This window comes from Epinephelus fuscoguttatus, linkage group LG16, assembly GCF_011397635.1.
Source record: "Epinephelus fuscoguttatus linkage group LG16, E.fuscoguttatus.final_Chr_v1".
NCBI lineage: Eukaryota > Metazoa > Chordata > Actinopteri > Perciformes > Serranidae > Epinephelus > Epinephelus fuscoguttatus.
The window spans coordinates 11766376-11788930 of NC_064767.1; the positions used below are offsets into that span (position 1 = coordinate 11766376).

The 22555-nt window shown below is 41.5% G+C and overlaps 1 protein-coding gene across 5 annotated transcripts in view; it reads left to right on the forward strand.

Annotated features, from left to right (window-relative positions):
- The window catches only part of LOC125903658 (PDZ and LIM domain protein 7-like), an 83370-nt gene that overhangs the window by 54200 nt on the left and 6615 nt on the right, over positions 1-22555 (forward strand). For 3 of the 5 annotated variants that reach the window (XM_049600709.1, XM_049600711.1, XM_049600710.1), the window contains 6 exons: positions 4040-4062; positions 5789-5962; positions 11017-11186; positions 12803-12845; positions 21748-22019; positions 22105-22483. In XM_049600709.1, the coding sequence (XP_049456666.1) occupies positions 4040-4062; positions 5789-5962; positions 11017-11186; positions 12803-12845; positions 21748-22019; positions 22105-22483 (1061 nt within the window). Of the gene's footprint in view, positions 1-4039; positions 4063-5788; positions 5963-11016; positions 11187-12802; positions 12846-18373; positions 18431-21747; positions 22020-22104; positions 22484-22555 lie in introns of all 5 variants that reach the window. The other 2 variants (XM_049600712.1, XM_049600713.1) reach the window with 2 other exon arrangements.

The window sequence follows — 22555 nt, forward strand, 5'->3', positions numbered from 1 at the left end:
ATCATCATGTAGGGTTCTGTAGTGCACTTGCGTCATTTCAACGTGAAACTATCCGAATAAAATGTCTACAACAAATCACCAAACACACAAACCTTGGTTTGGACTGTCATGTGTGAAAAGGCCCTCAGAGACATTAGTAGTTAATCTTCGAACAGAGTCAGGTTGCTGCTGTTTCCTCCTGACTCCAGTCTTTAGGTGAAACTAGGCGTTAATGATTTTACTGAAGTTTAGACAAACTGGTTCTTTGGCTTTTTCTGAATGTCCTCAGCAGCTTCACCTCTGAGATCCCTGCTGTCTTTTAGCAACCGTATCCTGCCATGTTGACCAACACCTCAGCACAGACTGTCGGAGAAACGTTTCATCTGACTCTAGATTAGTAACTCCTCCACTCTGCTCTGCTGACCTTTAACCCTGAGAAAAAGGAGAAGCGTGGGCACATCAGAACATTCAGTCTCCCGAAAACAAAACATGAGTCTAACTTATAAACAATAATGGATCAGATTCATAAATGCTCATTTTGTGAGGAAGCAGCTCACTGAAATAGATTATTCTGCATTATGAGTTTTTTTCGGTACTTTAAGTATATTTTGATCAGGGCTGGTCCGAATACCAGTTTGGGGACATCGAAGCTTCAGCGAGTATATCTGTAATTAATCAAAAAGTCGGGCTCCTAAAATAATGTGACAGTTTGTCTCTTTGTGGCTTTGCTGAGCTGTTACTTACTGTTTTCAGGTGATTTGCCGAGCTGGTTTGGCATCTGTGCTGTGCCAGTGTTTGTTATATTTGGCACTCGACTTTTTGGGGGATCATCTTTACAAACTTTGAAACTATTCCAGACTTTTTCAGCATCTTGTTAGCGTATGTGTACGCCTGTCACAGGTGTTCAAACTGTCATAGTCGCAAAATAAGGTCTATCACTAAGTGTAAATGAATTAAGTTGAATTACTGTTTCTTAATTTATGGGCTGTTTGGGATTTTTGGAGTAGTGGTAAAGAAAAACGGAGCATTCGGATATTGATTTGGACATCAATCACCATGGCAACAATCAATGCTTTTACCTCAGTAAGGTCTTGAAAGCAGGACTTTGACTTGAGTATGTGTACAGTGTGGTGTGAAGGAGCTGTACAGTCTCTACATGAGAAGTGTCCTCAGATAACTTTTGTTAGGATATGGCGCTATATAAATAAAATTGACTTGACTTGAAGGGAGGGGAGTGTGTAACTGTTACCATAACTATTCATAATCTCACACACACACATACACACACAGTTACCCAGCATGCGTGCAGTGTTTCCTCAGTTCACAGTGTGATACGATTACTGTGTCACTGAAGAGGCCAAACACCTGTTGGTTATTCTGGCTGCTGGTAAAGGTCAGGGAACCTTCTGGACACACACACACGCACACACACACACACACACAGTCTGGCTGCCCTTGTCTTACCTCTGAACATTATCCTGCAGTACCACACAGTCAGTATCATCCTAAACACACACACAGGTCTCCTGGACATGTGGACGGCATCAAGCTGTCCCTTTACAGCAAGGTTAGCCAATTTATCCATCTGAAGTTAAACCTGCACCAAGTGTCAAAGTTGAATTATGACCTGCTGACAGCTGCTAAATTCACCAGCTTTATTATAGAGGGCGATCTGATATTTACTGATTAGCAAATAGACTAAGCTGTCTTACTTTCAAGTGCCCGTGAAATGGAAGTTAGAGCATCTTTAGCGTCTGTGCTTTGACACATTTCCCAGTGAATCAGAAAATTTGAGTGGTGCACAGTTACAGGAGGGATTTAAATCAAATCCTTCGCATTTTATTGGACCGCTAAAAAGTGGGTGGGCCACACATCTCCTTCACAACTCCTCCTAGCATACAGCAAGTCAACTGTGGGGGTCCATGTCATTGGTTCCACAGCCCATTGGTTCAACATCCCATTAGTCAGACTGTCCGCGGTGCTGAACGGCTCGCGGCGGGCGTATGGTGCGCCGCGACCGGCTTGAGGCGGAGCAGGCTCATGGCTTATGTGTTTGTCACTTTCTTTTTCATTTTAACCCACACCATGATCCTTTCCTGACCCTAACCAAGTGGTTTTTGTGCCTAAACCTAACCAGACCTTAACCACAGGGCATCACGTTGATTTCGGAACAGACTTTGGAACAATTAGTTTAATATGGTCGGAACAATGCTCTGTCGAACCAATGGGCAGTTCCCAACTGTGGTGGATGGGATGCGAAAAAGTGTCCAGATACACTGTGAGCGATTACATTCAGGTAGCCTTTGGCACCCTGAGTGAGCCCAGGCTGGAGGTGCGTAAATCTTCTCCAAAATAGAGCCAGTGTGAGCAGTTTTTCTAACAAGCGACGTGTTCTATTGCCTGATCGTGTGACACACGGTGCAGGTTAGGACGTCTTCACTAGGAAACACTGAAACAATCTGATGTTAATTCACTTGGTTGTTTGCATCGCATCCAGTTAGGAAGACGGGTCACCATTAGATCAGGAGGTGGACGAGGGAGATGAATGGATTCAGCCACACTGTTTTGGAAACAAAAACAAAGGTTTTGTCCACTGACATCCAAAAACACATCTCCTCCCATCTCTCTGCATATTACTACGTTAGTCGACCAGAAAGGTTATTATTCAGCAAGAATTCATTGGTCGCTTAGTCGCACAAAAAACAAGCAAAGTGAAACTCTATTAGGAGCTGCGCCTTGTCAAAATAAATCAAAACCTATATGACTGGACCATGTGGGAATTTAATTTGAAAGGACAGACACAGGAAGTGTCCACGCTCAGCAGTCAGACAGGAGTCAGGTTAATTTCCAGGGCTGGTACCTGCGGTTATTCCACAGGCTAGTTAATAACATGTCGGGCAGGAAATCCAAAGTGTGGGATCATTTTGAGAAGGTGAAGGACGAACCCAAGGTGATATGTAAACTCATCTTCATTGGTCGAATACAAACATGACGTATCATCTGAAACATGGAAGTAGCTACATGCCCATTAGCCCACAGCGTCATTAACAGGCGGCTCGCTCAGTGTGTGACGTGCACTTGTAGATAAAATATAGGCCTATATTAATGAAGGTTCATTAGTACGGTTTTGTATTTCTCTGTAATGTAGCACAGTGTTAACAATGTTACTGATACTATTCTTTCTCACACCTTCAACTCAAACCACCAAAATATATCATTTAATCATTACATTAATATTGTTAACATGCAGACAACTAGTCGACTAATGTACCTAAATGATGACTATTGGTTGACTAGGAAGCCTGAGTCTCATTTGATTAGATGAGTTTTTGTGAATGGCCCTGAGCACAGGATGACTCATCAAACATTTCAAACTGTTTCACCTGGTTTTTAGGAAGAGAAAAGACAAAAGATACAGTGAAGAATCAGTTAACACAGGGACACAGGATGAAAACTGGAAAAATGTATTTGTTATTTCATGGGGACTTTAAACCAGGTGGTTTTATCACCTCTCTGTGTGAAAACAGCTGCAGCAGAGTGCATAAATACATCACCTCTAATCAATATGGAAATGTGACATTAAAAAGCTCACAGCCTGAAGCCAAAAATCCTGTTACTGTTATTTGAGTGTACACAGAGCTCCATTTCTATTTTCATCAGTGGTACAGAAATAACAGCATACTGGAGCAGGATGTGGAGCTGCAAACATCAACTTCAACTTGTTTAAGCCCCACATTAGTGATGGAATTAACCATGTTATTTTTGAGGACCCAAGATGTGTAAATGATGTGTGTGTCATACTGTAAATTGTGTACGGAGAAGACTCTCTGAGATGTTTCCCGTCCGTGTCTCTTCATTCAGAGTCTCTCTTCACTCACAGATTCGGCAGCTCTGCAGCCTCAGTTGTGCGAGGACATTGGGTTCATCTCTGACCTCTGACCTTTACTCACCTCTCTGTAGCGGAAGTCGTCCTGCTGACACAAAGCAAACTGTGAATGTGTTTTCTAATGACCTCATCTTCTCTTTCTTTCCTCTGTCTCTGTGCTGTCGGTCACACAAGGTTTTCCCCCTCGCTGCTCCCAAGTTAGTATCGTGTCCTGCTGAGTGCATCTTGTGTTTGCTCTGTTGTCTGGTCCTTTTAAGGCATGGCTTGGTTCTGTGGGTGTCATAGTGCTCCCTGTTGGGGTGAAGTGCTGCCCGTGGCCTTTTTTAATCAGCAGCACATCATTGTCCAATAATAGATAAGTGGGTAAAATTACCATAAGCAAATTAAAGCATGGTGTAAGCACCTTAGCTGGCTGCCTCGGGGTCCATGCCACTTCAGGGTTCCTCACAAATGTCCCTTAATGGTAAAAGAAGCCCGACATGTTCAGGGTTCATGAGTCTTTATTATTGATGGATTTCCTCAAGTTAACATCTGAAGTATCACTTTACTTTCTCCTGTGACTAGACATTAAACTTTCTAGTGTCTCCTGGAGTTTTCTAGCAAAGTCAGATCTGTTTTTTTGGGACATTTTGCCTGATTTGTGTGTTCAGTGAGTGAATGTGCAGCGTTGTTGTTTGCCGTGTGTTTCCGACTGACAAGTTGCCGTAGTCAATCACCAAGAGACTGAAGAGACAAATGAGTCTCCGGTTAATGAAGTAGCTGCGAGTTAATTAGCTGTCAGAATCCCCTTGGGGATTTTGTGAATGGCTTTTTTGTTCTGCCGATGCTTGTGGTGTGTGATTTGCTCTGTGTGCATCCTCAGACACGTTCATATATTATAAAAAAATAGGAGAAAAAATGTAATCGATTAAATCCTGGCTGTGTTTCCGTTTCGTCTGCTTGGTATTTAAGTAAAGGTCACTGTCTGGCGAGGTTCCTGTTGAGCAGTTTGAACATGCATGAGGTTTGATTAAAGTTTGGACACAACAGATAAGATCAAACTCATCGTCTGTGAGTGTTTAGGTCCTGGTGTGTTTGGTTGGTTTGGTGTTTTTCTTCCTGCTTGTTTCCGTTGCTGTAAATGACTTACGTTGTGCCCACAAAGCATGATGAACAGCAGAAGGTGTAGACATACGTCAGATTATTAATTTGCAGAAATCGAACCAGCTGCGGAAAAAAAAACCTGAACCAAAAGATACAAGAGTTTCTGATTCGGTGTGCAGAGACTCATAGAGACAGGTGGGCTTGAATTTTCTATTTGGCATGAGATTAATTTGCCCAAGACCTTTATGCCTCATTTTCACACAGACATCAACATGGTCATGGTCAGCCGACTGAATTGAGTGTAATAGCCTGTTAGCTAATTCGTTTTTAGGCTAACTTCCTGCGGCAGAAAGTGCATATGGTCTGTTTGAAATCTGTTTCAAAAGTTCAAATTTTTAACGTACGTGAAGCATAATGCACTCCGGAAGAAAAGACAGAAGGAGTTTCACAAACACATCGGAGATCAGGGAGGTTCCTATTGGAATATATGGATTTAGTTGACCTGCATACGCACGCACAGCTGCGTGGAAACGAGGTGTCAGTGATGCTCTACGAGCTGTTTCCATGAGAAAAACTTCTTTTGGAAATATTAAAATGTTGCACAACGGTAGAAGGTAAAGTCTGTTGGCTGTTGGATGTTATTCGTCTTGGTATTGTGTTTGCTGTGAGCACGACCCGCCTGCATGTCTCTTCTTTCTAACACAAACTCTGTCAGCTACGTCGCCCACCTTCTTGTTTCCCGCCCTCACACACGTCCCTCTACCTTTTCCTCCACCTGTCCGTCTTCATTCGTCCTCTCCTCCCTCTCCGTCACCACGTCGCCCCTCCTGCCAACAACAGCCCAGGATTCAACCCCGCCGCCCTCCCCACCCATAAGCCCATAGAGGTGAAGGGCCCCGGCGGCAAGGCCACCATCATCCACGCCCAGTACAACACCCCCATTAGCATGTACTCGCAGGACTCCATCATGGACGCCATCGCAGGGCAGACGCAGGGGAAGGGGCATGAAGTTGGGTAAGAACACCTTCTCTTCCCCACCATCTTCACCCTCCTCAGTTGTCCTCCTTCTTATCCCATTTTGTTGTGTTACTCCTCTTGTTCTTCCTCCTTCTCCTCATCTCTCCATGCACTCCTCTCCCTCCTCTTCCCAATCACTGTACCATCCTTCTTCCTGTACTTTAATCGCCTCCTCATCTTCCTCTTCAGAATTACATTTATATACAACTAATTATACATAATACATAAAATAATACAGTAATAACAAACTACTAATAGCAAAATATTTTTGAGTACAACAAAAAAAACAGCAATGATAGTGTCCATTTAAGAGCTTTTTGGATTTTGTCCATACGTACATTTTTAGTGTGGATCCTATGAGTTGTTTTTATAAATTAGACCCCTGGTCCATCTGTTTTGGCGAGGAAGACACCTCTGGGGATAATTTGACTCCTGCTAAAAACCTCCTGAATAATGAACACTGAAAGAATTCTAACCAGGAGAAGTTTCAGCTGGTTGCAGTCTGCAATCCTCACTGCTGGAGGCCACCAAACTGCAACCTCTGGGGCTGAAAAATGAAGCCAGGCTCGAAGTTTCAAAAACTGCAGTTCCTCTAATGACCACTTGAGGGAGGCTCCAGAAGTGGGTCAATCCCTATAGACCCCCATGTTAAAATGCCCAACTTAACAGCAGAAATAAACATGTTCACAGCCTGGAACAAGAAACAGTTTTGGTCTCTATAGTTAATTTCAACATTCATGACAACTGTACGGAGGTGAAATTTTATTTAACTCACCTGTTTGCAGTTTAAGGGCGGGGCTGCTTGAGTGACAGGCTGTCTGCGAGGTGTCTCCACAGTCTGTGAGTCAGATCCACCCCTCGCTTCTCCACAGCTCCTCCCTCTTGTCCAAATATGGTCACTTCTGCCTCCAAAAAACAAGATGGCGACGGCCGAAACCCCAAACTAATGGGTGACATCACAATAGCTACATCTCTTATTTATGTAGTCTATTAATGACAATAAATCCCCCTAAATCTTACACACTGTTCCTTTAAAAAATGTTGAATATATTCCAGTCAGCCTTGATGTATCTCTCAAAAACATATTTGTCAAAATAAATTAGTTGTATATAAATGTACTCTTGTATTTCCTCCTTTTCCTTTTGTTCTTTTCTCGGTCTGTCTTTACGTTTCTTCTTCCTTCTAAACACTAATGGATTTTACAGTAATGAATCCTGTCCCTGCACCGTCCTCTCCTCCTCTTCCTCCCATTTCTTCTAAGATCAGTCTGCATCATATCAGCCCACATTAGTTTTGAGAGCGTGTCTGGATGTTTAAAGTCAGGCATGTGTGATTCCTGAAGGTTAGAACAAAGGCTGAACAAATGTTGCTGCCGTGTTCTCAGTTATTTGATCGTAGGAGGTTTTGATGCAGTTTGTTTGTGGTGGATTTATAGTCATTGCTGCTGCTGCAGTGTTTGTGTGTTGTGGAGAATGTTTGATTTTCAAGTATGTAATGCATTCAGTCTCCAGCAGAGTCTCTGGGAAGATACACATTCACACATTCATCTTATGTACGGGTTTACAATGTCTGTTCCTGACCTCAGACATCACCTCAGACAGCACAGTAGATTACAGGGACATTCGATGTACTTCCATATGATAGGTACATAACAACATCATTTAAACGCAGTCTGCATGATAATGACAGCCCATTGTGTGCAGTGTGGTCTGCCTTACATTAACTGTCACATCACGTATGGACATCAGTTCCAAAACTGAATAGTATAAACACATTTCAGCAGCAGAGACACAGAATGTTTTGTACACTCACCTGTAATCCATGTTTCAACTGTTTTACTGTGATTGTTTCTCTCTGCCTACTTTTACATCATGATCAGCAGATATGCAGAAAATTTAAAATTAAATCGATTAAAAGATCAATTAAAGGGGCACCAAGTAGCTCATCAGCTAAAATGGGCACCTCATGTGCAAAGGCCCCATCCCTGCTGCAGCAGGCTCAATTCTGACCCATGGCCCTTTGCCGCATGTCATCCCATCTCTCTCTCCCCTTTAACACTAACACTACCCTGTCAAATAAAGGCTAAAAAGCCTTAGAAGTATTAAATAATGGGGAATGAGTGAGCGCCTCACTCTCATAACACAAATTAAATTATGATATACTTCAAAACAAAGTTGAGTTAATTAAGGGAAAAATTTAATCCAAATTAGATTCTCATTATTTGTTGAATGGTAATTTAAAATCACTTGTTTTATTTGGTAACTAGTGTCGATTGAGTGGACGCCTCATCCCCTTTCACAAACGAACCGATACTAATGAACGACGCAAAACACATGCACCTAAATTAATTTAAAGACAGGCGTCTTACAGTGCTGATGTACTCTGCAATTAATTTTTATTTTCTGTCAGAGTGGAACTGAACAGAAAAAGAACAGATGCGAGTTAGCAGTGAACCTTGAACACAAGCAGCAGGCACAAAAAAGGACGCAGAAAGCAGATTTTGTCTCATAATAATCATGATAATATTTCGTCTCAAATTTTGTCTTACTGGCAATTTAATGTATATTTTTATGTACAGTTAAAGGAATACTTCACTCCCCAAATGACTGTTACATTACCAAATACTCACGTCATGTTACATTGAATTTAGGAAGAAACCTTGTTTTTCTCGTATGCCACCACGGTGAACGAAGAATCCAAAAACTGAGAAAATTCTTGATCAATTAAAATCATAGGGGCACAGTGCAGACATGTTTTAAATAGTAAGGTTTGTGTTTGTGAAGTACTGAGCATACGACTGGATAAATGAGACTTGGATTATACTGCATAAGTTGTGTGAGAGTATGTATACATGTGTTTTGAAACATTTTTGTTGTTGTTAAATGTGGTCTCCTATAATGTGAATGCATCAGCAACACTGATGAGAGAGGAAGCTATGACATCACTTGCGCGTCCTGTGTAGTCGTTCTAGTTATGTATTTTCACAGTCTTATACTTAAGTTTCACAATAGCCTGCAACTTTCTTGACCTTATCTTTTAAATTGACGAACATCGTATGTATAATTAATGGCACAATTCCAACAGGATCCAAAAGTTATTTGTCTCTCTTTATTGACTACAGTACATATTTTTTTTCCTAAATAAGGTCCCATCGTGGTCCAAGGAGGGACTTTTCTTCTCTATGACTTCAGTTCATCAATCATTTTCCTTAGTTTTCTTGGATTCTTTGTTCACTATGGAGGCAAAACAAAACTTTCTTCACAAATTCAATGTAACACGGGGTGTAAGTGATATACAAATGGTTAGAGGTCTGGACTTGGGTCAGACTCAAGTCAGAAAATTTAGACTCAGTTTGACAAAATCAAACAAGACTTGAATTTTGACTTGGACTTTAACACCAGTGACTCAAGACTTCACTTGGAGTTGACACGTGACCTCAGCAACTCTGTAAGGGTTCACACTCACACAGAGTATAAAGCCTGCAACTCTTGGATGAGAGATGAAACATCTTCAAGTCCAGTTTCCTACGATATAGCACTTATGATTACCATGACCTGGATGACTGAGAATCTGAGAAAAAACAAATTGCAGTATGCAAAATGTGCAAGTCTCAAATCACAGATGGGGACGCAACAACTTCTCACTTCTTTTGACGTTTGAAGTTGCACAATGAACGATAAGCCGAGGCTAATATTAACACAGTTAATGAGCTAATGCTTAGCTTAAGTTATTACTTTGTCGTTACAGTGACATTACATTTGGTGCAAAGTGCATTATGACTTGTTTGGGACTCGAAACTCAAAGTTTAGGACTTTGAACTCACAGCTGCTGCGGCAAAGACATTGCCTGATCTCCCTACCAAGCCATGGGCACCTCGGGACACGGTACTTGGGACTTTTCAGTCTTGACTTAGGACTTGAGTGCAAAGACTTGAGACTAACTTGGGACTTGCAAAACCATGACTTGGTCCCACCTCTACAAACAATCATTTTGGGGGTGAAGTGTTCTTTAATATTCTCCTAAAAAGACACCAGAATTAAAGACCAGCTGAAAATAAGACATACAACATTATTATTATTTATTTTATTATTATTTTAAGTAGCGTTATTATTTTATTTACTCATTAAATAGCAGCTCTTCTCTCCGAAGCCACTCATCTGTTGTTGTTGGATCGTTGTGATGTTTTGTGGCAATCATGGAGAAATTACTGCTGCGTGTTCCTCCTCCTCCTTTTCCTACACTAACAATCAATTTTCCATCCCGACGGAAAATTGCAGCGGGAGATGTGCCGCAGTGTGTGCATGAAAAACAATCGCTCTTGTTTTGTCCCCTGAGAGAAAAAATTAAATTGCTCCAGACATCTACACACACTCTTCATTCTTCATGCTTCACTTTTACACCCTGATAAACTGGCTTTAATTGAAATGTTAGCCTGACCCAAACCTCCCAGCCGTGCAGCTTCAGTGGAAAACCAATTACAATCCTGTTGTGACGCTCCTCCTCCTTATTGTCTCTCCGGTCAACACACTGTCATTTACTGAGTATGAATATGAAATTAAACAGACAATAAAACACTAGGTAGGAGAAGAAATTAAAAAACTGCAAATTGACTGAAGGAAACTGAATGTTCTGAGCGCCTTTTCTTCTTCTTTGTTGGTGTATATGTGTTTATTCTGTGTCAAACGTCTAACCTAAACCATGTACAATGTTGTATTTCTCATGCTGTGCTCTTCTGGTGAAATTTAACTTCCTCTCATTTGCATCCACTGTCATTTTCATCTTTATTTTTATTTCCATGCCATGTAAAACCAAATCAATACCAGCTCAATATTGCCATCATTTCCTTTTCTTTTATCATCTCATGCAAGATCAACCCAGTGTTCTGCTTGTGTGTCTTTTTGGAAATCATAAAAACATTTAAGTGCAAAAAAAAAAAAAAAAGAGGCAGCAGGGCATCCAAAACTTTACCACCACAGAATAAACCCTTTCCTAAGAGTCCGCTCACTGAACACTTGTGGTGTTGACTTGGTTTGGTGTCGGGGGGTTTGCAGTCTTCTCCCAGTTAAAGATGGTCTCGTAGACAGCAGCTCCCCGGTCTATCAGGCCGTCCAGAGTGCAGAGAAGGACCAGGACCTGGGTGAGTGGGGCCGGCGCAATCCTGCAGTCGACATGCAGTCCAAGTCCTTCCGGGTCCTGGCTCACATGACCGGCACCGATCCCTGTAAGTTTGCTGTTTCATTTATTACTCTTTTCTATTTCTTTATTTATTTAGTGTGCAGTCAATTCTCATATAAAACAGGTATTCTAATAAACAAATAAAGGCAGAGTAAAATAGACTGAAAATTGTATAATGGGTTTTTTTGGACAGTTTTCATCAAATCAAACACTTATTTTTATATTTGACAGTTCAAGCTGGGGTAGGCAGTTTCATTTTGGTGTTTTTTGGCAAAAATCCCATTATAATCTTTGAGCACATTGTGAGTCTCAGAGAAAACAAGACTTCTGCAGCTCCTCTTTCAGGCTTGAGAAAATCTAGCTTGTGACGGGAGACTTTGGCCAATCACAGGTCATTTCACAGAGAGGGCGTACCTATTGGCTGTTATACTAATGCAGATGAACATGTAGATCCCTTCAGTAAAAGTCTGGTTCAGTGATGGAGCATTTTGTAGAGAAAGTTGCCTTTTCAGCATTGGCAATAACTGACTACACTGCAAAGCAACCCAAAAAAGAAAGACTGATTTATCAAAAAGAGAATCTGAAATAATCTGAAATAAAAAAAACACATCAATATCGGCTAAGTATTTCAGAGATGGAGTTTAGCCTTCTGCTAAACGGAACTAAAGGCTTACAGCTGCAGCTTCATGTACACATGTAGCTAACTTTAACTAGAGCCTCAAATCACAGTGTCCTCCACCTCACTCCCCACCACTACAGACCACCTTTCCAGGAGGAAGGGTGGGCAGCAGCTCCAGCGCCAGTCCCCCATCCAGACACCGCAACAACCTGTAAAATGAATAGTTCACAGGAAAAGCTATATTTTTACCACGTATGAAGTTCATTAAAGTGTTTGAATCATATCATATATGTCACCTTTTCTGGTAGTGCTGGTAACTGGACAGCTCTGACTCCCTGTTGGATCAGCAAACTTTCTGTTGCTGCCGTTACACAGTTCAGATCCAGCACTGCAGCTGGTCACCAGCCTGCTATGACACACAGCGCTGGCCAAATTCAAGCTGCTACAGCTGCCAACTAAAGGTCTGTCTTTCGAGCTACTGCCCGCTCTCCTCCCAGGGAAGCAGTACAGAGCAACGGGGAGCGAGGCAGAGGGATGGTCGGGTGGCTAGCAAATTCTTGTCTCATTTGTGCTCTGATAAGCAGAACGAAAGAGACAAGGTGGGGGTCAGCAAATGAGCTACATGCCAAATTCCTGTTTATTCATTTTGCAATAACTGTACACCTCTCTACCACAAATATGTGTCAGTAAATTCTTACTTATATATTAGACTTTATCCCTTTAGTTTAACTTCTGCATTATTTTATGTCTTAAATCCTTGATGCCAATAAAGAAACAACTTGATAACTTGAGACAGAAAAAAATCCCAGTGACATAGAACATCTTTTAAACTTGTTAAAAGCTCCTCTCCGAAAACACGACACAGAATAAAATGTCTCCCAGTGTGTGGAGGCAGCTCATAAACACTAAATCAATCAGTTAGTCAGCCTGTTCTTTTTAATTTGTCTTTCCATTAAACTTTACTGACCTGCCTCACAGATGAATTAAAACGCTGAGGCTGTTCACTGACGTCTGCTCTCTGCTGTGTTCTCTCTCTGTTACAGTGCCAGGAAAGGGAGAGGAGGAGGCTGTGAAGAGGAGGAGCAGGTAGGCAGCAGAGCTCCATCAGACAGCTGCTGACCCCCCTGGCTCCTCACCTGTACACTCTGCCCCGCCCCCGAACACCTTGCCCCGCCCCCTCACCTCTTCTCACTGCCCCCAAAGGTCATCTCTGTACTCTGTGAGATAACATGGTGCTCAAGTTAGACCTCTAAAATGACCCCTGACCTTACAGGTAAACTCATCTCAGCCTTCTTTGAGACTCTTATTTTGAAATACAGCGGCTGTGGAAAGTAACTAAGTACATTTACTCAAGTGGTATTTCCACTTTATGTTACTTTATACTTCTACTCCACTACATTTTAGGGACTAATATTGTACTATTTACTAGCAAATAGTATATTTATATACAAAGTATCTAAGTAAGTATTTAAAATTAGCTCCACCTCAATAACCCACAGCATTAACAGCGATATTATAGAGATGATAATAATAATAATAATAATAATAATAATATTAGTATAAGATACAGTTGCATGACAGTGACATGCTACCTAATGACTACTTTTACCCGTTTATGCCCAGCAACATCAAACCAAAATCAAAGAACTAGTGGCAATGAGGTCAACTGTTGCGTTGCTTTCTGTCACCTGTGTCTCGGCCAGAAAGTTGCGCATGAACACATCACAAAGAGTACAGCCGATGCCCAACTATCACATATGTCTTCACCTGTGTGAGAGGAAATAACTCTCCGTACCAGCAGGACGTCGTAGTCTAGAAAAGGAAAAGGAAATCAGAAGACTGACAGGACGGATTCTAGACGCTAGTTAGCCAGTTAGCACATTAGCAACACAGCCTGATGTTGAAAGAACAAATATTTACCATCTGCCAGTGAACAATAACAGACAGTTATTAATCACTTCTGCTAAAGAGTTCAGTGGCTAAGAAAGAAGTTCATTTTGATCTCACTTCCTCTTGACTTTAGTTGTTTGTTTACTTTCCTCACTCCTGTTTCTCTTCTCATGCTCTAAGCTGAACTGCCAATCAGAGTGATTTCATTCACCAACGGGCCGATAAACATCACCCAAGGGCCAACTAGTGTCAACAGTGTGTAACACACCGCAAAAACTGGGGCTACAGACGCTCATCAACAGCCCAACATTATTCAAAATCTTTTACATTGAAATGTGTCAGTGTGCATCAAAAGTGCAGTGCTCAATGGTCACTGCAGGAATACGAGATAAGCATTAGTAACAGCAGCTGACATCAGTGTATCCAAAAAAACATTGATGTAGGAAACATAAATCTCCCCAGTCACTGCCAGTGTACGAGACATGATACGAGCTCACTGTCACACCTGGAGTCGTAGTTAAGCTGCACCTAAAAGTCGAGCCTTTACAGGGTCTGAAATGCCTTTAGAGATGGACCTCACGCTTTCTGGAATCTTCCATTTGATTGGTCGACAGCCAGACACTGACCACCAGCTGACCATCGTCTTGGTGTGTCAGGCCCCTTGTATGTTTTAGTACTTTTTCGTGCTAATACATTTAAGTACTTTTTAGGACTTTTAACATGTAAGATTATTTTTAGTGTGGTATCAGCACTTTTACCTAAATAAAATATCTGATTTTTTATCCTTCCACCACTAAAATGAGGACAATGAAATCGCTGTTGTATTTGGATGGTGCATTATGGTAACCATGGATACAGAGACACATATATGGCCCTAAATCACCTTCCAGTAAACTGCTTGAAGTTGTTCAATTTACATACCTGATGCTCGTATTATGCTTTCTGATTCATTTAGTCTCATGGCAGCAACACATTTAAACTTTTTTTTTTTTTAAATACATTTAGCATTTGATATAATTTAATTCAATTTAATTTAATTTAATTTTTTATTTTATTTTATTTTATTTTATTTTATCCAATTGTGATTAAATCAGTAAAATTTTAAAGTGTCAGTAGACCAGCTCTGCTCTGCTGGAGCGTCAGAGGAAACCAGCAGTCATTCATCACTGAAAAATTGAGCTGAAGTTAACATCAAAAAATCCTCCAATGATTCAGCTGATTGCAGGTTTGAGATTTGTATTAACAGCAGATTTATTAATTTAAATCCCATGTACAGAGCTGGTTTAACCAGCAGGGGGAGCCGTAGGACTGATGATTCACCTCCTCCTGGTTTCGCCTCCAATCAAACACCTCAGATACATCCTAAATATTAATAAAGATAAACTCAGATAGGAAAACTACATGAGATTTACACTGGAGTTAATCCACTCAAGTTATTATAATTTTCAAAGTAAGATTCTTTTCTAAATATTGAGATTCAGATTATTAATACAAAATGTAATCCACTGTCAAATTATTATGTGATATATTTAGAGTAATAGACACATTATTGCATCAGTAATTATAATCCAGTATGGATCTGAAATGGGCTGTTTGATGAGTTCTTTCACTTTTGGTACTTGAAGAATCCTTTATTTTGATGCTAATACTTTAACTGGAGTAATATTTTGAGTGCAGGACTTTAACGTTTGACAGAGTATTTTTACACTTTACAATTGCTATTATCACTTCAGTAAAAGCTCTGAGTCATCTTGGGCCTTCTTATTTATTATAAGGCCTGTTCTTATATTTGAAGCAGAGCCTATATGTCCAGATCTTGGGCTATTCATGAAACTGTCTGCCTAACAACGCCACTGCCCTAAACTGTAAAAAGAGGTCACAAAGGGTTTGATGTCTGACACGAGACCACATGAATGGAGTCTTTTTGTATTGATCAAACTTGGTATTGATTGATTAAAGAGCATCAGAGCATTTTGGCCTGTTTGTGACTGTTGCCAGGGGAACAGTAACGGGGGAAACAGCCTCCAGTGTGAGGAGCTTAACTGAATAATAGATTTTAATTCCTGGATCACAAACATGACAAGAAACTAATATCAAGGAGACTGGTGACCCAACAAAGCTCTTCCTATTCAGTGATGAGACTCAAAGTTAAAGTCCATATCAACACATATTTTCTGTAAAGTACATTTACTGAAGAACTTCAGTGTTTTCTTTTCATGCCACTCTATATTTTTACTCCACTACATTTATCTGACAGCTTTAGTTACTTTACAGATTAGGATTTTTACACACAAAACATATGAGGAGTTAATAAAGTATGATGTTTTGTTATAGATTAAAGTACCCAACAGTTTATACAAGTACAGCTGAAATGAGTAGTCCATTAATCAGTCAGGAAAATTAATGTGAAACTGTTTGGATGGTGGAAATCATTTTTCATGTAAAAACATTTCATGGTTTCAGCTTCACTAATGTGGAGGTTTGCTGCTGTTTGTTTTAATAATGTGAATAATTGTAACGTTTTTGTAATAATTTTGAGGTTTGGACAAAACAAACTTTATGAAGGAGGCTCTGGAAAGATTTAAAGGTCCAGTGTGTAGGATTTAAAGGGATACACTACAAAGGAAACGGGTCCTCATATATGGAAGTCTATGTTTCTACTGTAGCCCAGAAGGGACAAACAAAACACTGGCTCTAGATAGGGCCATTTGCATCATTACGTTTTGCTTTTTGCATCAGCCAAAATAGTTAAGAAACTCTTCTGTGACAAGCTCCATTGGAAAAACACTGATTTTATTTTTTAACATGAAACTGCTTTATTCAGCAGTTTTACCGGTTTAAATCACCAAGTCAGCTTGTCGTGGAGAGGAAGAGACCTCTACAGATAATTCAACTCCCAATACAAACCTCCTGAACATCTAGATCTTAAGTTATCAGAGAGAAAAGGTGAGCACACATTAGCAGGTGCTGGGCTAACAGCCGTCTCCAACATACCAAACAGCATTTAAGAAACACTGATTTGTAAGGTGAAACTGCTTTATTCACTGTTTTTACCAGTTTAAATCACCTAGTCTGTTTGTTGTGGAGAGGAAGAGACCTTTACAGATAATTCAGCTCCCATTAAAAACCTCCTGAACAATGAACACTGAAGGAACTCTAACCGGGAGACGTTTCAGCTGGTTGTAATCTGCATCTTCACCACTAGATGTCTCTAAATCCCCCTAAAACTTACACACAGTTCCTTTAAGGTTTCTAAAAACTCAGCAGATCTCTACAAATACTAACCCAGAGTTTATATAAAACTACCTTGTACTGTAGAAGATAAAGTCTGTTTTTTTTTTTAGTAACTAACTAGATTTTTTTTGGCTAACTGATTATTGACAAGTCTTATTTCTTGCCTCCTGTTGCTCCCTCAGTTTGTTTTTTAGCTGCTGTTGTTATCAGAGTGTTTGTGAAACACGAGCTGAGCTAACTGAGTGTCAGACGCTGTGTATCAGAGTGTGGAGGTCTGCTTAGTCTCTGCGAGGACGGACAAACCTTTTAACCCTCCACCCCTCCTCCTCCTCCATCCTCCATCCTGAACACTGATGGATGGAGCTCTCTCTGCTCCGCACACTTATTTAATCATCCCTCCATTATGCACAATCGATCCCTGCTGCCTCCCCCCACCCCTTACCCGCCTGTTGGGGCTGAAATACAACCAGATAGCCCCTCCCGCCCCCAGCTCCACCCCACCCTCTCCGTCAGTCTGAATGCGCTGTGCAATGACTCAACATGAATCAATAGGAGCATAGGTCAAGCTTTTATCCGCCAATAAAGAGACTGAGGTTTTTCCTCTTTGTGTCTAAGTCATCCTGAAGGAAACAACGATTCACAGAGAGATAAAACACAAAGACATATGTATCTGAACACCTGTAGACGGGTCATTTAGGGAATTAAAAACATAAAAAACACGTATTCTGTTTTTATTTTGAGTCAAATGAAGAAATATAAAACATCAAATTCATAACCTGAGCAATATCGAGCATTCTGATTTGTGCATGAGCTTGATAATCTTTTTCTTTTCGGTGCTCTAACTAATCTGATCTGAACAGTATATATGCAGCATACATATATATAGGCATGCAGGGTGGTGAGGACTGCATGTGTAGATATATAAACCTATATACTGTGTATTATATTATGATTTCAGCTTCCTCTCACTGTTGCTCCTAACGCTTCCTGTGCTTTAGCCCTACTGAGCATGTTCCAGCTTCTGCCGACTCAACCCTCGCCGCTCTGCAGCCTCTGGACCCCGCCCCCGCTTCACCTGGCCCCGACCCTCACAGGTAACCAGTCACATCTCATTCACCCGTCTGGTTTTGATCCAGGTCACAGATTTCTCCTCCTGCAGGATTTTGAGTTTGTGGTCAGGCAGGGGTGATGCGTTCAGGTGCTGGTGGGACATCTGGGACTCACAGGATGTCAGCTGGAAGTGGTTTTATGTGGTTGGTTGTTGGCTCTTTGAAGGTGCTGATGATTTTAGGGTGTTTTTGGCTGTTTCGGGGCAGCAGATAAATCCGAAATCAAGTGACTCAGAGTCAGAGAAACACAAACAAAACACAGAAGGGCAGCTGTGGTTAGAAAACATCCCACTGAAGCATCACCAGCAGTGGGTGTGACCCTGGTGACCTTCAGGATGCAGATTGTCATGGTGACCTCTGCTGTTGTTTCTACACCTGCAGCCAGAAGCGACAGTCTGCCGCTGGTTACGGCTTCCAGCACAAAGCTGCAGTCTCCAGGTACCTGCAGGGATCCAGCGCTCCAGCCCAGCGTTTTCATTCGCTTTACGCTGCCTCTTCTTCTGCGCTATATAACAACACATCTGCCATCAAATGGAGGCTTCTTTATATAAACCTCTAAACCTTCTCTATCTAAAGCTCCTCACAGAACCATGAGTGGATTCAAGGCCTCAGTATGCTTCAAGTTAACCAGTGATCTCATTTGAACTCGTATAAAGCGGTCTGATGTCCACACCAGAGGGTGGGGTGAAAAGCTTGCTGTCATAGCCCATTCTCCTACTTCTTACACTAAAACAGAAAAGCAGGGCTTTTGTTCTGACACCATGAAAATTTTACTTTTTATAGAAGCGTCATAGTAGTTAACTACACACCAGCTTATAAGGGATTTAGAATTAACTCAATCTTAAACATCTTCAGTGGTAAAATGCAACATACACTTGCAGTGAGATTGCAGATTGCAGTCAGCTGAAACGTTTCCAGGTTAGAATTCCTTTAAGCCCTGTTTCCACCAAACACTTTCAGTATGGTACCTTTTGAACCAACAGTAACCCTTCAGACATGGTACCTAGACTCTAGGTTCTCCACTGCAAGCATTACCCTTAAATGTGGGGTTGTTGTCACTCACTGTATTTCCTCATCATCGGTGACACAGAGGGAATCTGCGCCTCATTTATCGTCCACAGAACGAGGCTGCACGCCGACATTTTCAGAACAAAATAAAACAGGCTGCAGTGAGAGTCTCTCTCCATGGGATATTTAGAAATAGCAGGTTTGTGCATTTAGTCCTACTCAGGCAAGCTCAGGGGTTTAGTGTTGCTGTAGCCCACAGGAACGACGCTCTGCAATGCTTTTTTTTCTCCAAGTGAGGATTAGAATATATGCAGTTCACATAACCTGGTCAAAATTAATACATATAAACGCTTGAAGTTCCACTCATTACTAAAAGTGTATGTTATATTGAAATTAAACTAATGATCAAAGTTGTCACAGTGAAATTTAAGGTGTGTTGATTGATTCATGTCATCAACTCAGCACTGAGTAACATTACAAGTAAACATTCCACCTTAAAAGTTGCCGGCAGTCGGCCCAGTGAATTAAGTTATTTTTTCTTTGACTCCAGCTGCTGTGAGAGGCAGCAAAACATCCTTTCATTTTATAGTTACAGTTTACCAATAAAACTCTCCACAGTATGAACAGTGGTTACATGAGCCTCAAAACCAGACACAACTCAGCCCTGAGCAGAGTGACCGTCTTCTACTGACCAATCAGACTGCAGTGTTCACAGCTCCACCTTTTAGTACCAGATCTGTGTGCTAGGTACCTCAACAGAGGGGGGACCAAACATGGGGACGGTACGGAAGGGTTCCATTGGTACCATCCACAACTTTTCACAGTGGAAACAGAAAGAAATGAGTACCGAACTGAACTGCTCAGTGGAAACGGGGCTTTAGTGTTCATTGTTCAGGAGGTTTTAAAAGGAGACCAATTATTTACTGAGGTTGCTTCCTCTCCAAATTAAATGGACCTGGTGATTTAAACCAGTAAGAACACTGAATAAAGCAATTTCACGTTACAAAAACAGTGTTTCTCCAACACTCTTCTCATGGAGGGACTGCTAATTGCAGTGGCCAGTGCAAAAATATGAAAATGCAAATGGCCGAATCTAGAGCCAGTGTTCTGTTTGTCCATTCTGGGCTACTGTAGAAACATGATGACGCGACATGGCAATATGCGTGGACCCAGACGAGGACCCGCTCCCTATGTAGATATAAACAGTCATTCTAAGATAATGAAAACACAACAATTCTTATTTTCAGGTGATTGTACACAAAAGAAAACATAAGTATTATATTATATTCCATTTCTGCTGATATATCCCCTTAAATCCTACACACTGGACCTTTAATGCAGCTGTAATATTAATTCAAAACTATCAGGGAACATTTTACAGCACAAACAATATTTTAAGTAAATTCCCTCCATCACAAAGGGAGTTTCAGACGCCATTAGACGACACAACAAGCACTTAGTTTGAAGCATATTGAGGCCTTTACTTTAAATGGGTGACCCTGATGGGAACTGAACCCCTAACCCTGACAGTGTTGATGCATCGCTCAGTTCAGGACCATCTAACTGCTGAGTAACAACTTCATCTTTTGATCAGCTGAATAACATGCTGAATCTCTTCTAACGATCTCTGAAGGATCAAAGTCCAGCTGTCACATTTATGTCTTTACTTTAAATGTCAAGATACTGACACTCATCTCTTACAGGCTGGTTTTCTTTGGCTTCTTTATTTAGATTCACACTAACTTGTGATTATAACCTGTGATTATATTTTGTGTATGTTGTAAACAAAAGTTAGATATAGAGGACCCAGTAAACACTGATTTGGAGATTTGCAGTTGAAAAATAAAAATTTGTGGACGTCTAAGTTGAATATAGCAGCATTTTAATTTTACAGAAACCACGGTTATATGTAACCTTGATGACTTGTAGCCTGCAAATCCAGCCCTGTTCTCATTCCCAGGTTGTTTAATACTGATGCTTTGTCATGTCTCTTGGTGAGTGATACTATGAGATTTCTACTCTGCATGCACCTACAGTGTTTCCCTTTTCATTTTCTGGTGACATTCAGTCCTTTCCAATGGATGGATATTTATGAAAAAATCCTAAGTAAAAGCGATAAATCTTTCATATGATATTTTGACACGTTTAAGTAATATAACATCTCGTGTTTACTTTAAACACAGTTTAAAAAACAATTATGTCATTTAACAATATGATTAATGGACTGAAATGTGCCTTGCGCCTCCTCCTTGCCTCATGGTCGGCCACGCTTGTTAAAAAAATGGGGTGTGGCTCTACTGCAGTCTGCTTTAGATAATGTGGGACACTGTGATTGTCTCGTAGACATCCCATCTAATAGGTTTATGTGTTTAGATAGAGTCAGATGACAGTAATCTAAGTAGATTTGTCGCCTGTTTTGTCGTTTGACAACTTAAACTATGCGCTACAATGAGTTTCACCCAGGACACAGCTGTGCATCACATCCAGATGTTAAAGGGTGCATTTCATAGAGACGCCAAAGGGTGCCTTCGGTGTCAGTATCAAACACCAAACAATAAAGCATCAGTATTTGACGACCTCGGATGAGAACGAGTTAGCAAATCAACATTTCAGTGTTCGCCAGGTAAGTATTTGGCCACATTTAGACTGGTAGTAAATACTGAAACCAATAATGCAACTTGGTCTCTGTAAGGAGGCGAAAAATCACAAAATCATAATGATTAATCAACAATTTCCCCCCTCTGTAGCCAATATGGTCAACCTCCTGCTATGCATCACGCTCCACAAGCCCCGCCTCCTCAGCAGTATCAGCAGCCAATCCCACAGCAGTATCAGCAGCCAATGCCGCAGCAGTATCAGCAGCCAGTCCATCAGCCATACCACCAGCAAGTCCCACAGCAGTACCATCAGCCTCCCGCACAACAGGCCCTGCCCACTCAACAGAGCTCCATTCAGATCCCTCTTGGCTCCGCCCCTTCCAAGGTGGTCAGCACCGCCTGCATCTACCCCTCCCAGCCAGGTGAGAACACCTGCAAACACAGATTCACTGTTGTCAGAGAACTGATCTCACCTGTTGGAAGCTTTACAGTTTTCCTCTCCTCCAGCCTCAGCTCCTGCTCCTGCTCCTGCTCCTGCTCCACCTCAGCCCCGCCCTCCAGCTGCTGCCCCGGCCCCAGCTCCAGCTGGTCCTGCCTCCTCTAATCGACCCCCCTGGGTGGCCGACACCAACTTCGCCAACAAGTACGACCCCAGTAAGACGACCACCACTACCATAAAGGTGCAGCCGCTGCCCCAGGCTGCCCCTCCTCCACCTGCATACATCCCCAACCCCTCCTCTGCCGCCCCTGCAGCTCCCAGCCCCGCCCCTGTCACACCAAGCCCTGCCCCGTTCTCACCTGTGGCGAGGGGCGTGGCTCAAAGGGCGGAGAGGTTCGCCGCTAGCAGCCGTACACCTCTGTGTGGGGCCTGCAACAGCGTCATCAGGTAACCTACACCTGCATACCATAATAATAATATTAACAAGAATAGTTTCCGTGATATACTTTATTTAATCAC